Raw genomic sequence first — 21807 nt, forward strand, 5'->3', positions numbered from 1 at the left:
CCGCACCCACTCAAACGTCACGTGCCTCCCCCCAACAAAAGTCCTGCCAACGACGTCATTTGGTGACGTCATACGGTGGACTATACCAAAACGAAACAAACGTTATGGTTTCAATATGAAAATCCGTCAGTTCAACTGTTGATAGTACAGATCCATTTTAGCTTTCTTTTCTATCATATTATGTATCTAATTGCCTCGTATGCCTAGATTTGGAAAGTTTTCAAAATCAAAACCACCCCCTCAAGGCATCTCCTTGAACTAGCCCGGAACTGTGAAGCAACATGGAGGCGCGCTGACCATTTGATCGTCGGCTCTGATGTCAACAGATCAGGATTTTCCCTGTCCCCGCGCCCTCAGGAAGACTTCACATTCCACCTACACACACAGGGATGTTGTTGGGCAGCGTCAGCCCCTCCGAGGCCGCGACAGCCCCGGAGGAGCCGCCTAGCTGGCGCGCGAACCTGACGACAGTGGACGGACAGACCCTGGACCTGTATCCGTCAGACGATGGACTGCACCACTGCAGCCACGGCGCGCTCATGGGCCGCTTCGGCGTCCTCATCCAGGGGATCCTCGGCATCGTGGCCTTCAGCACGCTCATGTGTGAGTACACACCGCTTATCCTGCAGTTTTCCTGCGCCAGATACCGGCAAAAATGAGCGGTATGACTCCTGAGTAGATGAGCCGCCCCTCCCCCATGGCTAGGGTTAGATAGTGTTGGGCTGAATACCAGGATCTGGACATTATTATGGCAGCTCCAGATAAGCCTGTATGTACCTCACACAGCTGACGTCTGTGCCATAGGCTAGGATATATCAGCAGCGACAGGCACACACCAGTACGGTCAGGAAGAACTGCTGGGCATTGTGACTAGAGTCTCTAGGCTAGGATATATCCCTGTGAAACAAATATTATGTCACAAAATATTTATATGCAATCATTGATGACGTCCTCAACAGAGTCAAAATCCAGGGAAGGATTGACCAAAATTAACAGGAATATACAAGACTCCTAATTCTCGAATAAGGAGGTGGCAAAAATTGTAACATAATTTTTTGACTGTCTTTCGGTTTCATAACTTGAGTTAGAACAAAACCAAAAACAACAGCAGGTGTTATAATATTAGTTATGTTTTGGGTGAGGGCATCAGGTCACAATCAGTGTAAGTACAGATGTCAAGGCTGTGTGTTATTAACTATACAAACTTTGATATTTGTTACTGTTGTTTATGTATGTCATACTGTTGTTTTCGTATCACATACGTAAACAGTAAACGGTGTTGAGATGTAAACATGTCATTCTCGGTACATGTGAGCCAATCTCATCAGAGCTAATACTAAATACACACTTGACTAATACACAAGAAAGCAGTTACTCAAGCAACTGGGTAGATTTTGATACACACTTTGTATTTACATGTCCGTTTGGTTTCCAGTACACATGTAAATTTGCCTGACACCTCTAGGGCTAATGAAGTTCTGACTCTGAGGAACAAATTAATGAAACTGTGACCTTAATTATGCGAACATTTCAACACTCTGCTGCTTGCTTTACTGCCTGTTGGTTTATCATACATTATTGACACTTTCATCAGCAAAATATCATGTTACTCAAAGGCTTTACTAGACAAATCTCTTGTAGAAAGCCCCAACAATGATTCTTTTTCTTCCCTCCTGCAGTGAAAAGGTACCGGGAGCCCAAAGTAGAGAGAAGACCATGGAGAATCTGGTAATGAAAGGATACAATACTATTATATATTATATTATTGTTACTTGGCTGTGTAAAAAGGGATCTATGTTGTAGGATTACAGTCAGTTGGATGGGCTCCTCTCTGTCCTGTCAAAGAAGTCACCACAACCAGGGCACAAAATACCCCCTCACAACCTACAATTTGCCTTGGCTCTTCAAAATCACTGAAATTTAGCTCCACTTGTGTGTAATCTTTATTCAAAAGAAGAGTATGATTTGAATGTGGGTCCTAGGAGCATGTGTATTCTGTATTGTTTACACCTCACTAACCCATAAACAATCGTTTGTTCCACTGTTTGTTGTGAGTGGATATATGGGGGACTGTGTGTTGTATTGTGTATACAGGAGACCACACCAGTTAAATTTTGTGGTTCTGATATTTGTCACTTGGCTTCTTTTATTCTACAGTATACCATTGAAGACATGATAAAATGCTCATATTTTGGCATCATCACAAGAAGATTCTTGTTTTACTAATAGTTATAGTTCCCTAGTCCCTTTCTCTCTATGTATAATTCTACTTGATACATGTCTAAATTTCATTTTTATTCTGCCCATCCACTCCATTAATGATAATGCAACAATCTGAAAAGCAAGAAATGAAACGTTAGTTACGTTAGCCTTGTGGTTGAATTCTGGTCACACTTTTATTCAAATGTTGACGTGGGCATTTCCATTTTTCATTTACTGTAATCCACGGGGACCCAGCATCCTGTTTCTGATCAAATCAGATGAAAGCCATGTATGTACACTGGGTAATGAAATCTGTTTATTCTGGATTACTGAGTCAACTGTAGCAATGCATAATATGCCAAGGCTTTCGGAACAAAGTAGGGCTATTACAAAGACCCAGTCCTGGTGACGAAGGCAAACTAAATAATACTGTATTGCATCAAATGTGTGAGGCCACACCAATTCAATTTGTTGCTCTTGGATTTAAAAAAAAAAGATGATGCTGAACTGAAGTTTCAACATGACAACTGAGTCTGAGTCTGTCTGCCCTTGATCTGACTCTGAGTCTGAGGGGAAAGCTCATACCTGAGAGAATGGGTCCTCTAATGATTTCAGGCTTCATGGGAGCAAAACTAGTGTGTACGTGAGCATGGACAGACAAAGAGAAAATAACGAGATACATGTTGCTATGTGAGGAATGTTTTGTGGCATATCTTGAGCCTTGGCATGTTGGCAGAGGGACAGGAATGTTCATTATGGCTGTACATGTTGGGGTGTCGACTGAGACATGGCAGACAGGACAAGTACTTGACATACTAGCAATTAGAGAAAAGCAGAAGACATTGAACAAGCCATATGGTATAGTAATTAAGTGAACACTATGATAGTCAAACTGCTTTTTTTTTTTTCTCAATTTTCTCAAATTCAGAAGGTTGTAATACTGTTATACCTTGGTGTTTGACAGCCAGTCACAATTGCTTGATGTGTACATACCTCTACACCTGCTGTCATGTTAAATGGAGTGTTTGTCTAAACCCCCCCCCTCGCCTCACCTCTCAATGTAGGTTCTACGACACATCCAAACAGGCCATTGGTGCTGCATTTATCCACTTCGCCAACGTGTTTCTGGCAGACATGTTCCAAGGGGACCCCTGTACATGGTGAGTAAAACTGTACCTCCTCAGATTCAGCTTCAGGCAACACCAGTTCAATGTGCTGTTAACTTCTGATTTGGAAATAAAAAGTGCTGAAATGTCAACATGAAAACAGATGTGAATGATGATGTGTTATATTTATACATATTGCATGATATCTTTGCCTATACTTTCTGCAGTTACATATGTTGTAGGATTTTCAGTGAGGCTATGACAGAACTGACCATTGGCAAACATCTGTTAAAACCTTTTTCATTGTAGTTTAACAGCTAAATTTTGTACAGTGCATCCAAGAACATACCCAACTTGTTGTAAACTTGCTTTACAACTTTGGTTATGTTTGAGCTTCTCCTACTGTGCTATTTTCCCAGGTACATTATAAACTTCCTGCTGGACTCCACTGTTGGTCTGCTGCTGATCTACCTGGGGTTAAAGTTCACCCAGTGTGTGGTCAGGTGGCGACACTGGGACACGCTCATCTTCGGGGAGTATGGTAGGTGGACTTGCAATCTGTCAGAACTGCCCTAACAATAAAATGATTTACCTTAAGTATAGAGAACAAATATGAATCCTAATGCTGAACTGTGTTACTGCCCATTCTCATATCTGCTCTCCTCATGCTGCTGCCCATGTTGTGTTCCAGGTGAGCCCCCACAGTGCAATGCCTGGTTCGGTCAGTGTGCGCTCTACCTGCTGGTCATGGTGTTTGAGAAATGTGCCGTGGCGCTCTTCGTTCAGCTGCCATTCTGGGACGATGTAAGATCACAGCATTATATTGTTGACTTAAAAGATGACATCCACAAACTCAAGTTTTATAACCTTTTGTTGAAAACTTGACCCACCACTGTTGACCACAATTTCTGAATTTATTTGAACCAATGTGATAGTGATATTTTTCCCTTGTTGTTTCACAGGTGCGTAAGTTTATCCTGTCCCCCATCCACGACCCGAAGGTGGAGCTGGCCATCGTCATGCTCATCATTCCCTTCATCATCAACGTGAGTTCTTATAATTACCTCACACTGCCACCTCCTGCTGTAGCATGCACGATCCAGTAGGTGAGACTGAGAGTTTGAATCCTGGCTGTTGGCAATTTACATGTACCAGAATCGCTTGCTACTGGAAAGGGTTATATCATGATAGTCCTTTTCAAAGGAGATATAGACTCATTATGAGCCACACCCTGATCCTGTCTTCAGTCCCATGTGTGCTTTGATACAAGAGTCTTACAAATCAGATTAACTACAAACTCGAAGCAGAAAACTGGTACTGTTATATCATCTGTTACATAATACAGATTTTTAACTCCTACCCCAGGCCCTGATGTTCTGGGTAGTGGACAACTTCCTCATGCGGAAACACCGCAAGCTGAACGGACACATCCAGGCCAAGCAGGGCAAGTCCAAGGTCAAGTACTACCGCAAGAAGAACAGTGGAGAGAGGAAGGACGACTCCGAGTCGGAGGTGCTGCTGTCGCCTAGCGACGAGTCGGACAGGTTCGAGGAAGAAACGAGAACGATACCGGGGGACGTCACGCAGAGACAGCTGCTGGTGCCCACGCGGGAGAGCGCCATTTTGTAACATTAGCAACGTGCTAGACCTTCTGTCTGACCAAAACTTTTAACGCTTCACTTTTTTTGCTCCCTTTTTATCAATGATTGGAAGACAAGAAAGTCTGCCTGTGCCAACAGAATGGCTGTTCCCAGAAATTTCCTGCATAAAATTTATGTTAGCGCATAATTTCATCAAATACACTCGAACATGACTGACATTTGTGGGAAATAGCCCATTCATCTTTCACTTCAACTCAATGATATTAGGAATTGTAGCAAAACCAAAGGATTGGCATTGAGGTTTTGGTCATTACATGTTTGTATTGCCTTAGATATTTATCTGTCAGTACTTATATATGTATAGATGTATATAACACTACATGTTGGTTTTTGTAAGGTTTTATGTTAACTTGTGGAAACAAACCTTGTGTTGGAGACACATATCTTATTTCAATATAAAGTGTATCTTTCGTGCACATACATGTAATCTTTGAGCAGATGTTGAACGTTGAATACCTCAACTTATTCCATATAGTACAAGACCTTGTAATTCTATAGATCATTGAACCAGTAAGTGGGGATGAAGCAGTGTGTTAAAAAGCCAAGCCAGTTTAAGGAACATGTGACAGCAGAAATGAAGTACAGCTTCCTACTCTCCAAGCAGAGGTTGTATGGGAAGATTGTGATCTACTGATTTGCCCCATTTCCTGACAGCTGGCCTATCCAGTTGCCTCTACTTGGAGAGGAGAGCTAGCTGCCATTCAAATTGTTGACTGTGCAAAGTGATGTTAGCTATAGCCGGGTAACCATCCCTACAGACTTGAAAATAGCAACAGGTTCTTTGATAACCAGGTAGCTAAGTATGGATGGATGCCAGCAGGCTTAAGTAATCTGTAGTATTTAGATGTGGCTTTGGTCCAGGCAATGTTTTATCGTACCTATGGCCAGTAAAATTCCTTGCAGGTTGATCACAATCATTGTTTCATTGCAATCACTGTTTGATAATAATCATTGATATTATTTAAAGTATAATATTTAAAGATAAGTATTATAAGAAACAGGATTTCCAATTACATTTGTATTTGAAACACAATCCCAAATGATGAAGGCACATGTACAATGAAGATATGATTGACCTAAGTCAAATTTCTAATCTTTATTTGACAGGCTTACATACTGGGGACTTTCCCCATATTGTTGAACTATACAAAGCTTTGAAATATTGATGTACATGTATGTATATAGCTAGAACTGTTTTTGGAGACTCAGTCCTTTCTACAACTATCTGTGGCTGTCTGTAAGTTATGGAGAAAAATTTGTCAATGTACACATTGAACTATCTAGCGGCAAGTTTGTGGTCAAATATATTGTACTATTGCTGCTCATACTATAGTTGCCTTGTAAATTTGGACAAGTGGTTTGAAAAAAACAAGTGCTAAATATGTCTGAAGTGCAGAAGTGACCTTTGTGTTGATGGTTAAGATGTGTGAATAGATGTAAAACCATAAATTATTGGATCTTGTCAGTAAAGTTGCAGATACAGGACTAATAAAGTCTTACGCAGATAACTCTTTGCCTTGTTTTCTGTCATTCATTTTTTGATACTAGTGATCTTAGATAAAATAACTTAAAATGACAGTAGCATATACTAGTACAGGCAACATACACATGACTTCGAGTTTCTAGGCTACTTTTGCAAATGATGTCTGATGTCTTCAGTGCTACCGCTGGATGAGAAGTCCTTCCTTAGCTCTGGGAGGGATCAGTGCTGCTCCTGCTACTCTCCCCTCACTCACCAGGTAGTTAAACGTAGCACAGGCATGGGCCTGGGGGGAAAAACATCAATACACAAATCAGAAACGTGGTGATCAAAAAAGATAGGTTCTTTATAAATGCTTGGGTCAATCACTACTATCCTTCTCGATAAGTGTGTTGAGCTCTCTTTTATGTGCCAGTCACTTAGGATTCCAAAAGATGCCAGAGCCTTAATGGATTTTTCAGGACAATATGGAAATGTAGCAACAAATTTACAGACATTTTTGTAACATGCAAAACAGAAATATGACTTTTGTAGATGTTTGTCTGAGATCTGTGACTTGCCGTGTCCTGGACCTCCAGTGCAATGCCCTTCTGTCTCATGAACTTGTGTAGCTCTGGGTCCAGCTTGATGTGTTCACTGCCTACACCCAGGACAACAATCTCTGTGGATCAGAATGAGGAAGAAATACACACTAAGGAAGTGTCACGGCTTGTGTAAATCAAGTTTACTAGTCCATGCCTTCCAGGTAGGTCCACTTACCTATTTTGGGTTCCATTATGTAGAAGAGTGATAAACTTTCTCTGTTGATGTCCTGAGGACCAGCAACCTGCAAGGGCACAAGTGGCAATACAGTCAGCTAAAACATCTCATGAATCAACAACCTTTAAATTTAACATTACCTATCCCAAATACAAAGAGGCATATCTTTCGTTTTGATATGAATGGACATGAACTCAAAAAGGTTGTAACTTTTATATTAACCAAGTGTCATAAACAGTGATGAAGGTTAGACATCCAAATATGTAATGAGGTACCGAGGTAACACTAAGTTGACACAAACAATGGGATAGATTTTGAAAACGGTGAGTTGTTTCATGTAACCGTTAGTAACGGGTTACATGTACCATTCACTACCTTAAGTCAATGACTGGACTAAAGTGACTGGACTTAAGTCAGGTACTGGACTTACGTCCCAGCTTAAGATGGTGCGAGGCACGATGGCGACAGGTCCCAGCACCTTGTCCCCCCTGATGGTGAAGCCGCGCTCGCTGTAGTTACTGATGAAGATGTCCTGTGGGTTCTGTTTCTCCAGCAGGCTGATGGTGGTGCGGACGTACAGCTCGTCGTCTGTCGGGGAGAGACGGTGCCATCTTCTCGGCTGCCTGGGATGCAGTAAAATGCAGGATTGTGGTTAGAAAACATAATCTAGCGAATTGGGGGTTCACCCGTCAAAAAATGAGGGTGGTTGATGACACTACAATCTGCAGTCCTGACACTTCAACCCCAAGTTCGGATTATTTCAATCCCCTAAGCCCTACAGTCCTAAGGATTTCAAGCCTCAACCCAATCATGCGGTCTTAAGGCGTCGAACCCAGTATCAACCCCTCTTCTATTTTTTTCGAGGGGGGAAGGCCCATTAGTACCAAGGACGTTCTATCTTGCTAAAGCTCCTTGCTAGTACGTTACGGACGATAAACCAACTCTAGCTCTGCTCTAACATTTTCACAGGTTTTTCACATTCTCTATTTATATTTTGTGCCTTCGTAGAGGGCCACACTGTGTCCTGCAGACCGTCTCGTCCCGGTCCCTATGGATATCACCCCCCTCCCCTCCCCACAGGCCACACGACTTGCGTAACTTTCAAGAAAAGGTTTTGTAAGGATTGCGAGGTTCTTAACAGTCAAACAAGCATCTGTGCGGCCTGGGCTTTTTACTCAATAGAGCTAATGACAATCAAGTAGCCATTCACCTGAAAACCGGCCGTAACCTTCCAAACGCTATGCACGTCGCTCTTGCTAACATGCCGGGCACAGCCATCTTTGTTGCTGTTTCAGTGACCTTCTGACACTTCGGCATCATTCCGCCAGGTGGCGTTTGTGACCTGTCCCCAGGAAGGCCACTTTTTGGCGACGCCTCAGAGCGGAGGCATCTTCTCCCGATGTTACTCTTCAAAATTAATGTTCATTCATACCACAGCACAGACAACATCGTAACAAAACGTAAGGAATTTTATTGCAAATGCATGAAAGCAGGATTTATGAATAGAGTATACACAAGATAATTGTCAGCCAGTCATATGACTCATATCATATATCAGATCAAAATGTTTTGACATGATGAAAATTAACTTTGCCTCCCTTCAATTGTCCTCCCTTCTTATGACAAAACCATAGGCTGAAAAACTTGATAACCCCACCCTTTTACGACTGCAAAAAGTCACAGCTGTTGGTCAAACGTTTCAAAACCATGGTGACAATTTTTTTCTAAGAATCTTTTCGTAAGAATGTGACTGATCTATGACTTTTCTACTTTCTGACTAGAGAAATAAAGTCTTTTTTATCAAATTAAACAACATGAATTTGAAACCAAGTACCATATAACATGGGGACTTTTAACTAAATATATGATTTAGGCTGATTTATGAATTATGAAATGAAAAGTTAACTCTACACAGTCTACAGAGATGCTATCATGTGCTATCTCCTGGGCTGGTCGCTCCCTAACTCCTCTATCTTTGGTCTCTTCCTGACTCTGGAGTCCTTTCCAAGCCTCATGTTCTGTTCTGTCACTTCCCCCATCAGTCCTGTGTTCTTGTCTGATTGGCTGTCTCCATTCAGCCCTCCTGCCTCCTCCTCTTCTTCTTCTTCTTCTTCTGAGGATGATTCTGATGATGATGATGATGATGAGTCCTCACCTGTGGCGATCAGTGCCAGGTCCTAAAAATAGAGTCACAAAACTGGTGAAAACGTAGTAATATTGGGAAGCAATAGTGTGTAATTTCCTGGACAAACAAGTGATATGCTATGGCACTCCTAGCCAGTCACATATGGCTATGGTTGTAAGATTATTATATCTACACAGACCTGATGCAAATTACAGAAGAAACATAACTTCACAGTTATCCTAATTCATCATCACATCATACAGCACAAGACAGACTGACTTACATTGTAAGTTAATGCCTGAACAAATATATGAGTACATTTGTACATCTACTAAAATCTTTCATCACAGGTTTCCATATATTCTATTCAGTTCAGTACCAGTAATCCCTCCTGTCTGCAGGTGTCTGCTTGACCTGACCTGACCTGATCTAGCACACTATAACCTCTGACCCACCATCTCTATGACAGGACCCTCACAATCCTCCACATTCTGGATGTCCAGCTGCCCAGGTGCTGCTGTCAGCAGCTGTTCATTAGCGGCTGACAGCTGTGGCAGGAACCTCTTCACACTGCTCAGCACTGCGGGTGGGAAAGGGAACAATATGTTAAAATTCTATCAACGGAATAACATTCCTTTCCTTCCCTGTGAACCTAACATCTGAACTTTGAAGGCACCATCTATGCAAAAGCTGGCAGACATATGCACAAAAATAATAAGTGCTAAAAAACACATTGTAACAGAATTCTCCAAATAAAGCCATAGAATACAGCCAATGAAAGTCAGACCAGCTGCCCCACCTGCGGATGGCTGAGGTCGGAACGTCTCCAAGGAGCCTGGAACTTTTGGAGACTTCTTCTGGAGCAACAAGGAACTTGGGTGGGAACCTGAAAGATGTAGATTTGAGAATCTGAGATGATTACATATTCATATATTTTTGTTTGGGTATTAATAGGTAACATCAACATATTCTCTAGAGTGAAATAGCTTCTGAAGACCTTGGAAACATGTTACTGTTATCTTTTTTCGTTTTTGTTTTAAGGTTCAAACACTTCATGCCATTACTATACAAAACAAGTCAAGGTTAACTGCAGCTGCAGTATTTATGTACAGAAGTCATCCACAAAGTCAAGTTATGCGCATGTCCAAACATGACTGCCAGGTTCTACTGAGTAAAAGCCATTCAAGTATGCCAGGCCACGTCACTAGTACTCAGTATGTAGGCTGACATTTAGACTATCTTTAGCTTCTCCTCCCCAACACAGACAAGAATAGCCCACAGGGGTAAACGATACAAGACAGCTTACTCTAACTCTGCAAATATCTGCCATCTTCAAATGTTCCAAGCAACATTTAAATAACCCAGAAACAACCCTGGTTACTATGTTAATTGCACAACCTGTCAACTTTATCCATAGGTTATTCATTTAACACCTATATAGCAACATTTTGGGACAAAATGTATATTTCAAAGTGACAAAAATAAACATGTTCTAGTAACATTTTTATCATTGCCCCAAGGCATTTCTACATTCTGGGTGGGAATGTGTCCTGTTCGTTGCTGGATGGTCAATAAAACCAGCACATCAGAACGTCTGTGAAAGGAGCACAGACATGCAGCCAGGACTGGAGGTTTGTTAATAGTACACAGTTTGGATTGCTGTAACTGTATCTGTAACTGGATTTATGAGTGATCTTCATTAAGTTGTTTTACTTCTAAACCAGCCGGTTTATGTCAGTGATGCAATCTTTTTTTCACACACTCCATACTACATATAGTCTGGATTGGTAAAGTGCCTATGTGCTTGGTGTAACATTAACAATATTCAATATTTCAGAATGACTTGGTGCTCAATATTTTTATCATAATGACATTTTGGGTGAAAACGGACAAATGAAATGTTGCTTGAGGTTTACACATCATAGATGACCCAGTTTTCTGCTATTGGTAGAAAACCGGTAACCGAGCAGTGTTAGATAAAGTTACATGTGTTTATGATGATGATGTTCGTCTATGTGTTTACATATACTGTTAGTTATTATAACATACCAGCATCAGATGCATGAAGCAATTTTTCCTTCACAGGAAATGAGAGATGCTTCCTTGGGTAAATTATGACAATTCTCACTGATTCAGTAAACATAACGTACCTGTTCCAATCTGTAGAAGTTCTGTGGAGTGCCTGAGAACTTTTTCTTCTGCTCCTCTACATCCCTTCTCCTGTGCCTTGAGATCTTTGTGATCTTTAGATGTTGACTCCTCATTTGACATGGTTTGGTAAAAATACTGAAGTAGGCCTTTTGCCCTCTCTGTCTACAACACTTTAATTTCAGAGTTTTCTGAAAGATCCTGCTTTTGATAACGATTAACGGTGATAATACGGACACGAAAAGGAGACTTAGCTCCAGGACACATGTGGCCTCTCCTGATCTGAAAGGTCATAGGTCAGACGGTTCTAGGTCATAGTTCAAAGTTCGCAGGTGGTAAGATGGCGGCGTGTTGGTGATGTGTCCGGTTTTCTCACAGTCTCCGCTCTTCTAACGTCACTAAACAAACATTAAAACACTTCAACAGCCGGAACTTTTACAGAGTAAGGAACGGACAGCATTCTCCTTTCAAAAAGAAGGTATGGCGAGTTTGTATCAAGCGTCAATGTCCGGTTGTTGCATCATCTGTAACTTCACATATTTTTTTTCTCGTCCCACGTAGTTAAAAACTGTCATTATTATTAACGGGAGGGGTCCAAAGTCCGGCAGGGGTCCAAAGTCCGGCATAGTTTTAAAGATTATTATAATTCTGTTATGCATGGGTGAATCCACATAATAAAAACAACTAGTTATGGAGTATGACTTTATGTAAAAAAATAACAAAATCGGAAAGTTTGTCGACGTTTATTGCTCAAACTGCTAGCGATTGAAATATTTGTTTGAATTTAACGCTTTTCGCGGAGTTTGACGAGGGAACGTGTCCAGCACATAGCCTTCAGAACTGTCAAATCATTCATCCTAGAGTGAGACATGAGCAAAGATTTTACCACACACATGAAAGGTGATTAATATACTTTCCATAGAAAAATCACCATGGCTTGACATTGTCTTTATCCTTGGAAAATCGAAGCTAAAATAACGGGCAAATGTTTACACCTATCGGCCCGTCATCTTTACTGAGCCGCTACGAACAGGCAGCCGGGCGATGCTCAACAGAATGAAAGTTTGTCAACTTGTCGGAGCACCGACTGTTCCCGAAAATCAAACCCTACCTGTTAGAAAAGCCCACATCCACTACTTCTGTCAAAAACAAGGCTGAAAAGACCATTCAAGGCAACCGAAAGCGAATATATTTGGGCGCATGCAGTTGTAAACAACGCCGCCATTTTGTTTCTGAGCGGCGGGGTGATTTCGCTTTCACCGAGGGGGACTTGTATCTAAGCGCATTGGAAAAAGTGGCGTAATAGAAAATATGGCACATGTTTGGGACCGAAAAACAGTATTGCACACTTATAGTGTTATTCTGTTTGCACGGAGTGCTGAAATATTTACAGAAATGACTTGGTTGTTACGTATGCCGGAGTTTGGACCCCCTTTTTGTGTTGGAACGTTCTATGAGAACGCAAAGCAAAAACCTGCCGTGACTCTCGCGTGCTGTCAAACTGCAGTGCGGAACGCTACAGTGAAATGAAATATACGTCTGTACAGCTTAAATGACGGATGTATTGCTGTTTCAAGATGCATCCTTATTTTTGATAGGTTTAGGGTCAGATGAACAGTAACAAAAGACATGCGTCAGCACGTAGAACAGTATGCCGGACTTTGGACCCCTCCCGTTAATGTAAACATAGCATAGCCTCGCTCTTGTTTTGGAATATGTTGACGTCTTACTAGGAATCTAGAACTATGTGATGCCATATCGGAAATGCTGACAGTAGAAAATCAAGCCTCGTTGAGTTCCTGTCCACATCTATATGCATCTGTGATACATGTGTATTTTGGAACACCCTGCTAAGTTCGAATCGTAGCCACTCCGTGCGTGCGTTCAATTACTTTGGTTTGGCAACCTCCCAATCACTTTCAGCAACTTTTGATCTCGAGGACCTGCGAAATAAGAAACTCTTAATTAACCCACGCCCTCTAGATCCCCCATGCATAGTGTACAAACGGACAGTGTCAGTGCTGCATATGTTACTTGTGGTGACGCAGCGGTCGAACCGCTTGACCAAATGAAGGAGATTATGTGTGCTTTTGTGTGCATTTTTAACTGGTATGCTTCTGGAAATGTAGCAAAAACCTTTCAAAACTTAATAATTTGAGTATTTTTTGTAATTTGTATGTTGGTCATCTGGAAACGTTAGTTAGCACTTATTATTAAAACTTATTGTTTGGTTTGGTTTGGTTTAGCTTGCCGTACATTGCAACTGATAACATTACCATGTCCTAAACTAAAGCTCTCATTTTTCCTTCTTCTTTTCCAGATTGTGGAGTGTCCGGAGCTGGCAGGGGACGTTGGCAGGAGGTTGACCTTTAACCCTGCGCGGCATGTTGTACATCGAGCCTTCAGTGTCAGCTCCCAGATGATGCCGGCAGACAAGGCGGGCATCCGGCAGAGGAGACAACAACAGAGTAAACAACAACAACAACCAGAGGGTAAACAACCCAGCAAAATGGTTCCCAAGATCACCACAGACTCAGACACTGAGGCAGGGATCGACCCCCCTGACCTTATGACCCCCGACCCGGATCATGTGAAATCCACCCACCGCGTGAGAAAGACGTCGGAGAACGGACCCGTCCCGGCCGAGGACCTGTCCGTGGAAGTCCTGGACTCGGAGCCGCTGATCAGGGAAAGGAGGGAAGAGGAGAAGAGAAGCGAGATGAAACACAAGGAAGAAACGTCAATGACTATAGCACTGGAGTGTTTCTTCCCTTACCTAGTGGCAGGGTTTGGTATGGTGGCTGCAGGAATGGTGCTAGATATAGTACAGGTGAGAACTTTCCTTACTTTACAGGTGAGATAATAAGCAACAAGTTACAGTATAAGGCATGTATAATGGGTAGGTGAGAATAGACATCAGATTATTCAGGTGGCAGTATATGTCATAGCCAACCAAACTAACCAAAAGTTATTTTTGTAACACTTTTCTACCCTTAATTTTGTGTAAGATTTCTGTATAACTAGTCTGGCAGAACATAGAAGAACTCCTTTGATCCAGTAGACAGGTTAAAAGGCTCATAAAGGTACTAATTATGTGGATTACATGATTTATGTATATGCAAGGCAGTTCTTATGTGTGGAAGTGTGGTGACGTGGGACATTGCATTCTTTACAATTTACAAGACTTTCTGAGCTATTGTGACATGTCACACAACTGCATGTGGGGATTAGACATGGTAGAGTGGTCTGTCCTACTGGGGTAATGCACATCATTGCAACGATTGTGTTGCTACATGTCTGTAATGTTATAAGTATAACTTATAACATCTGTATCTGCTACGTATACAGTTGTCAGTCAGGTAACCATTTCATTAATGGAAAAATGTGTCCAACACAGATTCATATGTGGTTTGTATGCATAGATTGAATCTTCTTCTACATTTTGTATTTCTGCCATATCAAATTAGCAGCAGAAAATTTACAGAAATGTGTTATTTTTCATTATTGTCTAGAGCCTTTAATTTTTTAAGCTAGCTACAATGTATGCTTTAAAAAAACAAAACAAGAAAAAGTTTAGAACGTGCATTGACTTCAGGTAACTTGTAGAGTGGACTTTGTCCCTTTTACAGCTTTAACTGTATGGCCTTGCTGGGAATAAGTAAACTCTAGGTTTGTTTGTTTTGTATATATAACTGGTAAACTGCCTTAAGGCAAGACATCAGTTTTGTACAGTAATAACAAGCTCCATTAGACCAGACCGTATGGTTTCATCCACTCACACTGGGATGGACCCTTACTTTTTTCAATAAGTATAATGGGATCATTAAAAATGTGCTTGGGGTGTGGCTCTCCTAAAACTACTACTCCAGTAGTAGGGCCTCCAAGAGGATATCTCTAACAGAAGCTAGGTACTCATGTTCACCTGAGTCGTGAGAGAAAATAGGTGTGAAGTGCCTCTCCCAGCTGGGTACAACATTAGGCCTGCTGGGCCTGCTGATCTTGCAGTGTTGTAACATATCATGTTTTCTGTTTGCAGCACTGGCCAGTATTTATCCAGGTGTCTGAAGTTTTTATCTTAGTTCCTGCACTGCTGGGCCTGAAGGGAAACCTGGAGATGACCCTAGCGTCTCGACTCTCAACTGCTGTGAGTAAGAACCAGTGTCTGATGATGCAGTTTTCTTGCAAAATAAATCAGGCAACTGGATACATTCTCAAAGAGTCAGAGTTTACAGCATCCACTGTCTATCACCTGTATTGACATGCTATCTGAAATGCTGTATGAAACATTTGACTCTTATTCATCTTAAGAGAATTTATCCTGTTGTTTTGGTATTACTCTGTATGTAATGTTTTACCTGAATGTCTATCCTTAACCAGGAAATGTTTCTGTATGTTTGAAATACACAGTTAGTAGTGAACGATACAGGAAGTAATGTTTTATGACAGAATATGTTTATTTGTCTGACCAACAGGCCAACCTGGGCTACATGGACAACAGGAAAGAGCAGTGGAGACTGATAGTGGGAAACATGGCTCTCACCCAGGCCCAGGCTCTAGTGGTGGGGTTCCTGGCAGCGGTGGCAGCGATTGTGTTTGGCTGGATCCCAGAGGGAAAGTTTGACATCCACCACGCCTTCCTGCTCACAGCCAGCAGTATGGTCACAGCTTCACTGGCCTGCGCTATTCTGGGTGAGGACTAAGGGGCCATGCCAGGAAAACTTGTTCAATAGTGTATTCCTTATCATACAGATGTGTTGAAATTATAGTTGTATGTCACATATTCTTTTTGACTTTGAAAAATACATTTGAAGGATCGTTGATTTAGATTCACTTTTAGCTGGCATTTGGCCAGCTATTCTGCCATATGATAATACATTGATGTACAAAAATAAGAGACCAATAATGCATTGTGTATTCCACAGTTGAGGTTGTAAAGCTGTATGAGAAAGATGGTGAAGTATTTTGACATCTATACTCCATTACTCCTGCCTCCCTGGTACATGTAGGTACCATCATGATCGCGGTGGTGATCCTGTCTCGGAAGTGTAAGGTGAACCCAGACAACGTGGCGACCCCGATCGCGGCCAGTCTGGGTGACCTGACCACGCTGGCACTGCTCTCATGGATCAGCAACGTGCTATGGAGGGCCATCACTGTGGAGGATGGTGGGTCATTGTCTTATAAATCTTTTCTTTTTCTTTGTCCATTTTGGAACACTTCCAGTTTGCACAGAGCCATTTCGTTGGAAAGTATAGAAAGAGAAAATGCTGCCCTTCTAGTTTCTATATATCATTCCCACATTGCTGTTTGTAGGTGCGCGATTCTGGATGGCTCCGACCATCACTGTTGTGTTATTCTTGGCGGCGCCGTTCTGGATGTACATGTCTCACAAGAACCCCCACACTAAGGAGGTCCTCAGACATGGCTGGGAGCCTGTCATATGTGCCATGGTCATCAGCAGGTCAGCAGTTATCATAGAATAGTTCTAACATATTATTATCTAATTTTCATTGTCTTTCCAAATTTACCTGACTTGAATTAAGTCCTATTATGGCTATATAAGAAACATGTATTCTACCAACACTGAACACAACTTGAGATTGACCATTTCTTGCTGATTCTTCCCCACAGTGGAGGAGGCCTGATCCTGGACTTTGCTGTGTCTGCGTACCACGGCATTGCAGTCTTCACTCCTATCATAAATGGTGAGAGATACAAAATCAATGTTAGTCATGAACGCTTTTTATCCCTGTCTAAGTGAAATTATGTTCTGAATTTTGTGTCTCAACAAACTGCAGTACTGTAAGCTAAAGATAGGAGGCACTGTAGCATGGTAGGCCAAGGACTACTTCATATTTCTCTAGATAACCTGCTCAGTACTAGTTTCATGATCTTGTAAACACCATGATTCAAGAAGTCATCAATAGATAGGGATTATAATGGTGTGTGGTAAGTTTTTGGATATACAAAGAAATGATCATAGCTTTTGTGCTCCTTAAGCTTTGGTACTGCCATTCTGATCTGTATTGTCATTTCTCCCTGTCCCTCCCAGGTGTTGGAGGGAACCTGGTCGCTGTCCAGGCCAGCAGACTGTCCACGTGGCTGCACACGAGAGGCAAGCCTGGCACGCTGCCGGAGGGGGCTGTCCATGGCTGTCCCAACCCAGTCAGAACCTTCTTCTCTTCAGGTCAGTCCGCAGTCTACAAAACTTCTGCCATGACTTATTTGTTGTTGATCCTGATTGAGCACCATTGCATTCTGAGAAATACACTTGTTACGTTGTCCTATTATTCTGTTATTCTCCAATATTTGTTTTGACATCTGTTTCTCAGGAGGCATACATGCCAGGACAGCCAGTTCCCATTGGTGATCACCTGATCATTCTTTTATGGTCTTACCCCAAGGTTCATGTTGTCTGTCTGCAGGTGTCCATGCCAGGACAGCCAGGGTGCTGTTCCTATTGGTGGTCCCAGGTCACCTGATCTTCTTGTACCTGATTGCTTACGCCAACGCCGGCCACACCACCATCACTGCTATCTTCACAGTGGTCTACCTCATCGCAGCTATGATACAGGTCAGTTTCCTTGGCAACTAGTCACTGTGAAAACCTGTCACCATGGCAACAGTCATGCTTCCCTGTCCACAAGACTGAGAGCTTGGGTATACATGTATAATGGGATGGTTATTAACCATTCACAATTGTCATTATACATGTACATGTACATGTACTATGGTTCTGTAATATCAAGTGAATAGAGCCATATTCAAGTTGAGTCCTCTGTTGCCACTCAGTAAAAATGTTCAGTAAGCAAGGAGCTGACTTGGTCTGACCCAGAGTTCAGATTAGAACATCACTAAATTGAACTGTAAGACAGTTTTTCAGTATTGTGTATTATAGAAATGAAATATCCACCTGTTTTATGGAGAATGATTCACTGCTGATGTGCCCAAATAGCATGCAGGCTTCTTGCAGATACCAGAAATTCTAAACATCCTGTTGTTTCAAAACACCCTTCACAGGTGGCGATCCTCCTGTTTGTGGCAGACTGGCTGGTCCACTTCATGTGGCTGAAGGGCAACGACCCGGACAACTGCACCATCCCGTACCTGACAGCGCTGGGAGACCTGCTGGGGACGGGACTGCTCGCCATGGCCTTCCACACGCTCTGGCTCATCGGCGACAGGGACAGCGACGTCGGCGACTAGGGCAGGTCAATAATCACCTGGTGGTTATTCAATAATCAACCACTTTTTGAAAGGGTTGCTGGGAAATACCTTTGGCCCACTGTACATGTAGCTGTTGTGCGACAGTGCTGTGGACTAGGGAGGGGTAAATCTATGGTTAAGATCACTATTCACTAACCACCGTTATTATTCAATAACCACCTGGTGGTTATTCAATAATCAGTTGCGATTATTCAATAACCACCCTCTTTTTCAGAGTGTTGTCAGTAGTGCTCAGTATTGTGAATGAACCTAGCAGCAGACCAAACCTGTGCTGTATGTAGGAAGACAGGAACAGTGGTTTGGTGGTAGCAGAAAGTTTTTCCAATGTGCGTAAAATTTTTGACAACTTGCAATATTGTAGCTGCAGGTGACAGAAAAAGTATTTTTGAGGCTTGTATTAATATCCCTTTAGCCTGACCGACATCATTTTTGAAAGGCAATACAAGAATCTAAACTGGTGATGGGAAAAACTTTTGTAGTTTTGTAATTGAGCCAGTCTATACAGTGGTCATACATGTAGATTTTAATGAAGTTACCAGTTGTGTATTGTAGTTGAGACAGAAATTATTCATTATTTGTAATTTGTAATTGAAGGCTTTAGTCTTATGCTTACTCATTACCCAAGCAATCATGATCTTAAAAGTTCTATATTGTAGATGAAACCATCACTAAACTGGACTGTAAGACAGTTCTTCAGTATTGTGTATTGTACAAATGAAATATCCACCTGTTTTAAGGAGAATGATTCACCGCTGACGTGCTCTAATAGCATGCAGGCTTCTTGTAGATACCAGAAATGTTTTAATATCTGTATCTCTAACTGTGCAGTTTTACAGCTTACACTGGTGAACAGCTGCCAACAGTTCCACTGTGTTTCTAGTATTTTTCAACTGTAAACTCAGTGTATCTTTAGTACAAGAGCAACATATCAAACATGAGCTCATACTTGTAGCACCAATAACTAGACTAAATACATCATACTTCCAGCAGCCCTTCCATTCGTCAGACCTGACAGGGAGATTGTGTAACACAGGCTAAGCAATAACTAGTAAAAGCCATTTCAAAAGCACACACATACATGTATGTGATGCCTGCCATGCCTGCATAAAAATTGTTTTGTTCGCAAAAACAAAAAAAGGATCAACATACAGGGGGCACAATTGCTGTCTTACAACAGTCCACGCATAAATGATTTCAAACTAGATGACGAGTTTTCCAAAAAGTAAACCTCTCTTCATCCTGTGGAAATACTTGAGAACTTCATTATTTATTAATCAAACTGTGGACAGTGGGACCCTAAAATCACTATGTGACAGACTATACAGACCAGTTATACTTCATTAGTGCACTGTAGGACAGGACGGCATGTTTAGTCTATCACTTTGTTGTCAAGAGACCAGTTTTGATAAAATCTACTCAAGAGTCCCTTCTTAAAGTGTAGCCATGTGGCATTTATCTGTGTACAGATTCATATCATAGAGGGTTCACAGCATGGCTCTAGAATAATTGCTGCAAAACTTTCTATGATACATACTCAAAGTATTTTTTTTCTTGAAGAACATCGGAGACGAGAGTTGTTGCATTCTCTACAAATATTTTACAGATTTCAATTTTATATAACGTTTGATTATGAAATAGATTGATATGTAAGTGGGCTTGTGCAGATAATACGACAGATGAGCACATTCTTGCCTGAAGGGGAGTGTATAATATGTCATCTACAGCCATAGTGATATTGTTGGATATGTTTGTAGCTGCAGTGTTTGGGCAAAAATGAGTTTGTAACAGGTTTGATTACTTATGAATGTCAGACATTACTTAAGCTCCAAAATGAAATCTGCACAATATGTTCAAAGCTTATACTACAATGTATATAAGTTATAGATGACTAAATCTTTGATGTTGTCCAACATGTTTCAGTTATCGTCAAATATTATAATCCTTCAGTATTCAGTTGTTAAAAGAGAGTTATTACCTTGATACATATGTACGTCATGTGCAATGTGAAACAAGTTTCTAATGTTAAAGGTATGTTTTTCACTGTTGTCTGTAGTTGACACATACATGTATAAGGACACAGAACCAACATTGAGATCATTTGCTGGGCTACTCCAAAATGCCTCATGATTGGTTACCTAAAATTCAGAGTTGTTATTTAAATTTTAAAGGCATCTTGTTGGAAGCCCATTACATGTACTTCAACTTAGTACGAAATGTACAGCACGTAAATTTCTATTGATCATTGACTTTGAATTTGAAATGGATTCTAGAGTTTTATTGTATTTCCGATCTGTTTGCTTAAGAGGTGCATGTAAGCTAATAAGAAAGGACTTCCAAACTGCTACATGATAGTCTTTTTCTTGACGAACACAGGCATGTCGATTAAGTATAATTCCGATCAGAGCTAGAATTTTCTGAGATGTGACTGATGAGGACACCCTCACTTCAAGGTCTCCCACAGATGTTGTAACATTTTGTTATCTGTGTCAAATTAGCTTCACTACTCAGTTGTAAACAAGCTGATTTTTAACACATTCTCCAAATGGTGGTGGCGATCTGTGACAGTTTCATCAATGTAGTAATAAAGGACCTAAAAGTTTCGAAGTGACGTTACTTGTTACCTCCGTAAAGTTTTATTTTCAGTGTGGCTGGCTGCATGTTTGTTTGCCTGTGTGTCTGTAGTTATTTGAATACATTTAAGTCACAGGAAGGGGTAATCACAGACTGACACGAAGGTCGAATAGAACGTCAAGACTGGGAGAATGTGAGGTCAAAATGAGGATTGACCAAAAGTGGGATATGTACACAATCAACAAGAAATTGCTCACTTTCTAAAGCACTGAGAGGAACTTGTTCGGATTAAGAACGACAGAAGCTGGATAAAGTTACAGAGACAGTAAATGGATCGGAGTTCCCCTTCTGTCATCTGTCTGAAAGGGGAGGAACTATGCAATATTCTTCAGCATACATGTATGGCACACACGTGATGTTATGATCCTTGTTTCAGCTTTCCGCACCAACCGCCACGTCTTCCTTTTAAATACCTTTGGGTAGTGTCTTTGTGCAAGGGAAAACACACGATAGCTGTCAATTCTTTGC

General features: G+C 41.4%; 4 protein-coding genes across 4 annotated transcripts; 2 read left to right on the forward strand and 2 right to left on the reverse strand.

Moving 5' to 3' along the window:
* Window positions 1-242: 242 nt before the first annotated feature.
* Window positions 243-5937, forward strand: LOC109470950 (store-operated calcium entry regulator STIMATE-like). Its single transcript, XM_019770048.1, has 7 exons — window positions 243-603; window positions 1680-1728; window positions 3267-3362; window positions 3728-3849; window positions 4000-4112; window positions 4271-4354; window positions 4674-5937. The coding sequence occupies exons 1-7, from the start codon at window positions 390-392 to the stop codon at window positions 4935-4937; spliced, it is 942 nt and encodes a 313-aa protein (XP_019625607.1). The 5' UTR covers window positions 243-389; the 3' UTR covers window positions 4938-5937.
* A 100-nt stretch (window positions 5938-6037) lies between these two features.
* On the reverse strand, window positions 6038-8515 carry LOC109471196 (NADH dehydrogenase [ubiquinone] 1 alpha subcomplex assembly factor 3-like). The gene is made up of 5 exons (XM_019770486.1): window positions 8419-8515; window positions 7639-7831; window positions 7209-7275; window positions 7010-7110; window positions 6038-6735 (listed from the first exon to the last, which is right to left on the reverse strand). The coding sequence occupies exons 1-5, from the start codon at window positions 8484-8486 to the stop codon at window positions 6631-6633; spliced, it is 534 nt and encodes a 177-aa protein (XP_019626045.1). The 5' UTR covers window positions 8487-8515; the 3' UTR covers window positions 6038-6630.
* A 480-nt stretch (window positions 8516-8995) lies between these two features.
* Window positions 8996-11951, reverse strand: LOC109471176. The gene is made up of 4 exons (XM_019770466.1): window positions 11484-11951; window positions 10133-10219; window positions 9789-9913; window positions 8996-9385 (listed from the first exon to the last, which is right to left on the reverse strand). Exons 1-4 carry the CDS (start codon window positions 11602-11604, stop codon window positions 9146-9148), a joined length of 573 nt encoding a protein of 190 aa, XP_019626025.1. The 5' UTR covers window positions 11605-11951; the 3' UTR covers window positions 8996-9145.
* Window positions 10858-21332, forward strand: LOC109470590 (solute carrier family 41 member 1-like). Its single transcript, XM_019769557.1, has 10 exons — window positions 10858-10964; window positions 13802-14311; window positions 15518-15625; window positions 15954-16170; window positions 16488-16646; window positions 16795-16942; window positions 17113-17186; window positions 17534-17668; window positions 17907-18055; window positions 18502-21332. The coding sequence occupies exons 1-10, from the start codon at window positions 10947-10949 to the stop codon at window positions 18685-18687; spliced, it is 1704 nt and encodes a 567-aa protein (XP_019625116.1). The 5' UTR covers window positions 10858-10946; the 3' UTR covers window positions 18688-21332.
* The last annotated feature ends 475 nt before the right edge of the window (window positions 21333-21807 follow it).

The sequence above is a fragment of the Branchiostoma belcheri genome, unplaced genomic scaffold, assembly GCF_001625305.1.
Source record: "Branchiostoma belcheri isolate BF01 breed outbred unplaced genomic scaffold, Haploidv18h27 scaffold10, whole genome shotgun sequence".
Classification (NCBI taxonomy): Eukaryota; Metazoa; Chordata; class Leptocardii; order Amphioxiformes; family Branchiostomatidae; genus Branchiostoma; species Branchiostoma belcheri.